We start from the raw sequence: 8,235 nt of genomic DNA, 5'->3' as shown, positions 1-8,235 counted from the left end.
TTAAGAAACTTACGAACTAAAATAATATTTTGGAATTAATTAGCTGTAACAATTTTAGTATTTATAATTTACAGGATGCAAATAACGCTTTATTGGATAAGGATCGCCATACGTAATAGTAAGAATTTCACTTTAAACATAGATTATTATGTATAAAAAAAAGACAATGTAAAAAACATTTTTAGTTACTTTATTATTAGAAAAAATTATACATACTGTTTGTCATCATTATGGAACGTTTTTAAACATTGGATAACAAAACAATTTTAAAACAACATTTTAAAGTAATACTGCTAAATACATTTGTTAGATGAAATAACTACTACAAAACTGTTCATGTAAATATCGAAACAACAAAAAAAGTTTTTTAACTTTTTTTCCGATTCACTAAATCAAATTATAAATCGTAAATATTAACTTTAGTGCATAGTTTAGTACGTTGAAAATTGGAAAATTATCCGCATTAATTAAGCAATACTGGCATATACAATATAGAGCTTAAGTTCACTTATTGCTAAAATAAATGAAGAATATAAAAAGGTTAACAAAGAACTTACCAATTACAAACTTCACTTTAGTACATAAAAATTGGTTTGATTTCATTAATAATATTGCATATGTTAGTGAAAATAGTTTACAAGCTTTGTAATATAACTTAAAATAAAATTAAATTAAAAGATACAGTACAAGTATTCATGCAAGGAAGCAATCAACTTATAAGATAATTTACAATCTAACAAAAATATAATAACCAAGCAATAAATAATAAAATTACAAAATCACAGTCAAAAAACATAAAAGGTTTTTATTGCAATAACATATTCTGAGAAACTTTCTAAGATATTGCTAAAAATGATTATTTAATTTACATTACATTTGTTTTCTGCTCGAAATAAAATTAAAATATAAAGTAAACTGCCACTACAATAATCATATTTTAATGATATTATAACATTTCCGCTTTTGCATGCTTTCCCTATTCAAAATGCTTCCATTATATATTTGTACTTTTAAAAAACGCTATTATATTAGTTAACTTTCACAATTAGTTAACAATAATAACTAGTGCATCTTTACAAATGATTGGAGAATGCAAGATTATGTTTCACTTTAATATTCCATACAACCTATCTTTATCACATGTAATTTCAAATATTTTTGCTATTTGCACCTCTAAAGTATAAATAGTATTTACAAATTAACATACTACAACTACTTACATTGTAATATTTTCGTGAAGAGGTAACTTTTAATGACACTCAAAATTTTTCCAATTATTGTGATATGCACTTAATAGAATTTAAAAAATTTACTACAGTTTAGTATGCTTGACAGTATCTGTCCATAAGTTTTGAATTGTCATTGCTTCCAAACTATTTAAAAATGAATCATTATCTAAGCTATACATTTCTTCAGAATTTTCCTATAAAAATAAATTGACATTATTTATTATTAATTAAAAATACAATATACCTACCCTCATTGTACTGTCATCAATGTATCCACTAGAATCAGGATTGCTGCATCGATCATTAAGTACTTGTGGTCTATTAAAGCCTAAATTTCGATAAGCAACAAATGCAACGACAGTAATTATCAACATAAAACTAAGACAACCTAAAGAAATACCTGTTATACCTGCAGCAGACAGAGAACTGACGGAAGTTTCATTCTGCTTATTTATTCTTGAATAATTGCTGTTTACAACAAGAGATTGCCTAAAGTTGTAATTCTCAATACTACTAGAATTTTTTGTTTCATTACAAATACTACAACTAATATTTACAACTGTTGTATTGGTGCCAAATATATTTTCATTAGTATTATTAGAGCTCTTATCTATCACATTAGTTTCATTTTTTGGAAGAGCTGCTGCAGATACTTTATGTAGACCAAAATGCAATAATTCTGTCTTGTTTGTTTTATCTGTTTGATTACTAAGGAAATTTGATGAAGGCAGATTGGTGTTGACATCAGGAAGATTATTAACTGAAGCCAAAAGTTCGCTGTAATTTTGGTCCAGCTTCATGTTTAAATGAGTTGCTGTTGTACTTTTTAGATGCAAAGAAAAATATGCACAGAGAAATAAAAACCATCTTATACATACTGAAAGAAAAGTTAATAAGTAATCTTACTTTCTAATGTTACAAGACTTACATGTAAATGTTATCCAAAACCAATGTATCCAACAATATAAAGTCATAATACCATGTAATTACCTGTATTCACTGATTCTAGAGAATGGCTATTTTACCATGCTACGGATAAATGAAAATGTAAATATAACCTTTACAGTACAACTAATACGAACCATTTTGGACGTAATAACCTTAAAATTCAATATATGGAAAAATCATTAATTCCACTGTTTAAATTTATAAAAATTACAATGCGAAATAGTTATAAATTAATAAAACACAAATCCTGTGTCCTGATGTCAAAAATAAGAGCGGAGAACAGGGAGAGCATCCGGACGATCTTTGTCTTTCAACTTTGTTTGGAATTTTGGAACGTTTGGAACTTAACGCAAACCACAGGAAAGCGTTGTTATTATTAATTACTAGCCATAGCCGATAGGTCTAGCCCCTAATTATTGTTGCTAATAATTATTACCACATTATTAGTTTAGTGTGATGGTAATAGTGGGAGTCGCGCGTGCCAATCAGGTAGTCATAGCAGATAGGTAGAAAGCTCTGTTGCCAACCATCATGTTTGCAACAATGTTGCTAACAGTTGCCAATCATCTCCTTCGTAACGCAGTTATGGTATATTTTCAAATACTTTACTACACCTTCATAAGCAGCGAGCGTAACCTGTTCAGTTCCTTGTTACTAGAGGATATTTATATCCTATAATAGTATGCACATGGTATGCATGTTCCATAGATAATAGGCATGGTTCCTGTTTACGGTTCCTTTTTTAATACATTTTCGTACATGATGGGGGGGGGCCTGTTTCAGGATAATAGAAAATATAAGTTTCTGTGCGTAATTTGAAATACGATGTTTCAACAGCGTCCCCTATAAAGGTTGGACTTTGTTCGAGTCTTATATTACAATACAATGTTAATACATCATCTAATTGTAACCTTGGTTCCCGTCTGCCTACCCTTTTTATTTTCTTATATGTATAATAAGTAAAACCAATTCTGGGTTTTGACAACATAGTTGGCGGGCTAGCGCGTAAATCTCTTACTGTTAGGCTAAAGTAGAGACCTTCAGGGATTAAACACGAATTCTTAACACGATATTAATTAAATAGTAAACAATATTTCACTAAAAAGCCGCGGACGGCGAAATTAACCAGTATGCAGACAACAAATGTGAATAGATTGCGAGCGTAGCATTATTGTGCACTGATTTTAAATCAAAATTCTGCGCATTACAGGTGCAATTCTTCCCCGGTTTTCCGGTACCTCATCCACCCGGTAGCCTGGTGCTTAATTAATCAATGCGACAGGATCTTAACTGCACCTAAATTGTAAAAGGATAGTAAAAAATCAAGCAACATTTTTGCAGATAATCAAAATGTGAATTTTGATTACATAAAATAAAGGCTTAAAAAAGTAAAGTATTTCAAAGTTTCTCTTTTCTATGTACCTTTACTTACACTTATTTATTGGTTTGGTTCGGAATTTGAAATCTGTTGATTGCAATAGACTGATTACGTTTACAAATGATAACTATTATTTTGCATTATGTTAATCTCATTTCATCGGCCGAAAAAGACTGAAATAAATGATCTTATAACGATCTGCGGAGGTTTAAGTTGGGTGGGTCCTCTTCGGAGGGAATCGAAGCTATCTAACACTACCCGGGCGGTTGGGTGTCTGAAGGTTTTCTTTTTCCCCAAAAACAAAAAGAACATATATTTTCTTTTGTTTTTTTTTTGTTATGCTTAACATGCTTAAGCAATTGTTTTGTGTAAAAATATAAGCAATACATTTAATATACGTGTGTGTGTAATGCAGCCGAAATTTTTAAATATTTAATACTCCTTTTTCAAATTATTCTGTTCTCAGTAAATTTTCTCTCTATCGCGCTCTTCAGTTTTGGAGCACTTGCTTTACGAAAAAAGCATCCAATCAGAATACGACAACACTGATGTCTAAACCAATGAGAGAAGATGACAACAACGACGTAATTTTATAAAGCTAACTTCATTTAATTGACGTCGCCACGTCTTGTTGTAAAGCCGGATATTGGAGAGCCGGTGTGTTTTAAACAGTTTAAACATGAAGGGTGTAATTTTGAACTTAATTTTATTATTTTTATTTAATTGCTCAGCAAAAGAAGAAGATGTAGTTGTTCTTTCTGATAGTGACTTTGATTCGAGATTACAAGATTATGAAACTGCACTAGTCATGTTTTATGCTCCTTGGTTAGTAAAAGTTTATTGTCTTTGATATTTAGTTATAATTCTCTCTAATACAGGTGTGGACATTGTAAAAAGTTGAAGCCAGAATTCGCCAAAGCAGCTGGTGACTTGCTTAAAAATAGCCCAGCAGTAACTTTAGTCAAAGTTGATTGTACTGAAGCTGGTAAAGAAACTTGCAACAGATTTGGAGTTGGAGGATATCCTACTCTTAAAATTTTCCGAAATGGAGAGTTCTCTCAAGAATATAATGGACCTAGACAGGCTGATGGTATTTATCTGGCATTTTGTTAGTATTCTCAGTCAATATAATATATTATAGGAATTGTGAAATATATGAAAAGTCAAGTTGGTCCTAGTTCAAAAGAAGTTACAACTCTTAACGAATTGGATAAATTTTTACAAGCAGAAAACGATGTTGCAGTAGTTGGTTTCTTTGAAAAAGAATCAGATCTTAAAGTAGCTTTTCTGAAATTGGCTGACAAACTAAGGGAGAAAGTAAGATTTGCACACAGTTCTTACAAGGATGTACTTAATAGTCAAGGCCTGAAGTAAGTTTTTGTTGTTTTAGAGCATAGTATGAAGGTATTATTAAATAATATTATAATTTTAAAAGCAGTTACAAATTCTTACAAAGTATTTATTTATTTGTCAAGAGAAACTTCAAAGGGAATATAATTCATTTTTTTATTTAGTTTTGTGGTTAATTTGGCTGTAATTATATAAAGCGATGGTAGTTACACATATATAGGTACATGGTTAGTAAGTTTTTTAGTACAAACATTGGTCTTAATTGTCTGTTTCCGTCTTTGCATAGAGCTGCTTGGAATAATGTACTTGTCATTTGTTCAAATGTATTTTATATTCTTCAGTGAGTTTTTATTTTTTCTGCATTTTTCTTGAATTATTATTTAGGTATATGACAAAGAGAATTTTGCTGTCTTTCAGTATGTCTGTATGTACAAAAACTGTTCATTGATTTTCATTTTGTTGACAATGTCTGTTTTCATTTTCTTTTAAGTCTAGGTATTGAATGCATACAAGTAATTCTCACTATGCTTAATGTAACATTGATATGGGTAGCAAAAATCTAAACTAAATGACCAGATAATATATACTAGCTCCCAACTGTTGTACTTAATTTGATTAGATGCTTTCTTCATTTTCAGAAAAGTTGGTTTTGCTTGGTTTGTTGACTTATCTTCACAGAATAACTTAATTTTCTGTCAGTAGGTTTCAAATATGTAAATGTTGTTGAAATATTACCGTCTAGCCATAACAATTGACAAAATATTTCTTGCTTTAAAACTTAGGTATTATTTGTTAGAAACTATACATGGAATGTTTTGAGTAGATGATTCAGTGGTCACTTCTAAGTTCTTATTTTAAAGTTCAATATTACATTTTAATCAGTTGTTGTATTGTTAGATTTTAAAGTGTAAATATTTTTTCTATATCGTTTCTTTTGAATTTTTAATATCAAAATAAAGTGCATCTTAATTATGTATTAATTTACAGTCTCAGTATATTACTAATTTTATTACAGAAATGGTATTGTACTATTCCGGCCACCTCATCTTTCTAATAAATTTGAGGATGATTCAGTAACTTATGATGGTGATGCAGATGTTACTGCTATAAATGATTTTGTTGTTAACAACTAGTAAGTACATTTATTTATTTAATTATTCATAAAGGCATTCAAAATAGTTATTTATTCAAATCAACGGTTATACCCCCTATTTTAATTAGAACAATTTCAAACAGATGACATCCAAAGCTAATTGTTTATTAGAAGTCTATCAAACCCTTATAAAATACAGCTTAATGTTCCATATTTTAATTATAGCCATGGTTTAGTGGGACATCGTAAGCCTGACAATGTACAAGAATTCCGTAATCCATTAGTGGTTGCTTATTACTCAGTTGATTACATTAAAAATCCCAAAGGAACAAACTATTGGCGAAACAGAATCCTTAAGGTAAATAGTTTATTATAAGAATAAACTGTATGGTGTACTACTATATTACCTTCTAGGTTGCAAAAGAATTCAAAGGAAGAATCAATTTTGCAGTTAGCAATAAAGACGAATTTCAGAGAGAACTTAATGAATATGGCTTTGATTATGTCAAAGGCGATAAACCAGTTGTTTTTGCTCGTGACATTAAAAATCAGAAATTCGTGATGAAGGACGACTTTTCGTAAGTCTTCTGTTTGTTTAAAATTTTATGTAGTTCATCATTTAAACTGTTTTGAAGGATTGAAACATTGGAGTTGTTTGCGAAGTCTGTATTGGATGGTACATTAGAACCTTACTTGAAGTCTGAGCCAATTCCTGAAACAAATGATGATCCTGTGAAGATAGCCGTTGCAAAGAATTTTGATGAAGTGGTGACTAATAATGACAAAGATGTTCTTGTAGAATTTTATGCTCCTTGGTGTGGACATTGCAAAAAACTAGCCCCTACATTGGATGAACTTGGAAAAAAGGTTGTGTTTTATTATCTAATTCCATCTATAAACTAATTCATTTTTATCTATTAAATTTTTAGTTGGAAAATGAAGACGTTGAAATTGTAAAGATGGATGCTACTGCCAACGATGTACCAGCAGATTATGAAGTAAGAGGTTTTCCTACATTGTATTGGGTTCCGAAGAATAATAAGCAATCGCCAGTCCGTTACGAGGTAAATAGTTTCTCCATGTTTATTTTGTAAGAATATTTCTAGAAAACAAAAATTCATAACTACCTTTATTTAGGGCGGTCGTGAATTGGATGATTTTGTTAACTATATTGCAAAACATGCAACATCTGAGCTTAAGGCATATGACAGGAATGGAAAGAAAAAGAAGACTGAGTTGTAAGAAAATATACTTCAAATTCCCAAAATGGTTAGATGTAGAATAACTTCGTTTTTGTAATAAAAAGTTTAAATTATTTTTGTTTCATAAAAGTAAGAAAATTTTGATTAAATTATGAAGATTAGCCATCTCTTTGTAAACAATTCCGGTTTTATTAAACATTCATTTTATATTTTATTGTTTTGTATTGTCTTACTGACAGTATAATTTAAAAAAACATTTTGATTGTCTCAATTTTTATTTTACTCTTCATCGGGTACTTTCGAACTCTAGTAAAGTTAAGTTGAAATATTCAGTTTGAATTTTGACATCCTTCTATAATTAGATTTATGCGACTGCGGTGAAAATGTACCCTATTCTAATTTTCATTCAGTCATTTTAAGACACACAATAGGTATAAAGTTGACCGAATACGAATTGAAAGTAGTGTTTAAAAAAAGACATTTAAAACAAAATAAAAATAGACATTTTCATTTTATATTTTAAGTACAATTTCAAATAAACCACCTTCGGTTAGAACAGACAGTAGGTTAATGGATGTATTATACATTAAAAGACAATCTAGCTAGTCATTTAAACAAACATACAAAGTGAAAACTGAAATTGTTCTTCTAATTAAAACTAATTTGTATTAATAATTTTTGATGAAACATTCCATTCGATGTTTTATCTAATTGTGTTAATTAGTTATATTTCACAAGTACCAAAGTTACTTTGTGGACTTCTGGATGTCTGTGTGTTTAAAGTATTAAGAAGTATAAATGATATAGGATATTTATAAAAATAGGATGAGGGAGTGTTTACAGTTGATTAGTACCCCTTACTACTCAACCTGTTTTAAAAATAAACTGCACTATATTCAATATTAAAAGTAAGAATCAAAAGTAATACTAGGGAAAGTTAAAGCAACAGTATAATTTAAAGAATATTAACCAATTTTGGAAAGGAGAATTACAGAGCAAGTCCAGAGAAGACAGAAAGACCTGCTATTCACTACA

General features: G+C 29.6%; 1 protein-coding gene and 1 long non-coding RNA gene across 2 annotated transcripts; one reads left to right on the top strand and one right to left on the bottom strand.

Annotated features, from left to right (window-relative positions):
- Positions 1 to 1,923: 1,923 nt before the first annotated feature.
- Positions 1,924 to 4,056, bottom strand: LOC108737296. Its single transcript, XR_001937842.1, has 4 exons — positions 3,610 to 4,056; positions 2,312 to 3,473; positions 2,158 to 2,258; positions 1,924 to 2,106 (listed from the first exon to the last, which is right to left on the bottom strand). It is a non-coding gene; the product is annotated as an uncharacterized LOC108737296 (long non-coding RNA).
- A 94-nt stretch (positions 4,057 to 4,150) lies between these two features.
- Positions 4,151 to 7,361, top strand: LOC108737293 (protein disulfide-isomerase A3). The gene is made up of 9 exons (XM_018470054.2): positions 4,151 to 4,380; positions 4,434 to 4,645; positions 4,697 to 4,925; positions 5,921 to 6,037; positions 6,224 to 6,356; positions 6,413 to 6,576; positions 6,634 to 6,865; positions 6,928 to 7,062; positions 7,136 to 7,361. The coding sequence occupies exons 1-9, from the start codon at positions 4,235 to 4,237 to the stop codon at positions 7,238 to 7,240; spliced, it is 1,473 nt and encodes a 490-aa protein (XP_018325556.1). The 5' UTR covers positions 4,151 to 4,234; the 3' UTR covers positions 7,241 to 7,361.
- Positions 7,362 to 8,235: the final 874 nt, after the last annotated feature.

This window comes from Agrilus planipennis, unplaced genomic scaffold (genome assembly GCF_000699045.2).
Source record: "Agrilus planipennis isolate EAB-ADULT unplaced genomic scaffold, Apla_2.0 scaffold90, whole genome shotgun sequence".
NCBI classification, from domain to species: Eukaryota; Metazoa; Arthropoda; class Insecta; order Coleoptera; family Buprestidae; genus Agrilus; species Agrilus planipennis.
This window is presented reverse-complemented; position numbering and strand designations above follow the sequence as displayed.

Coding starts and splice junctions, on each gene's coding strand:
- LOC108737293 (XM_018470054.2), top strand. CDS start 4,235: ATGAAGGGTGTAATTTTGAACTTAATTTTATTATTTTTATTTAATTGC. Junction 4,381..4,433: donor GTCATGTTTTATGCTCCTTG/GTTAGTAAAAGT, acceptor TCTCTAATACAG/GTGTGGACATTGTAAAAAGT. Junction 6,357..6,412: donor GGCGAAACAGAATCCTTAAG/GTAAATAGTTTA, acceptor ATTACCTTCTAG/GTTGCAAAAGAATTCAAAGG.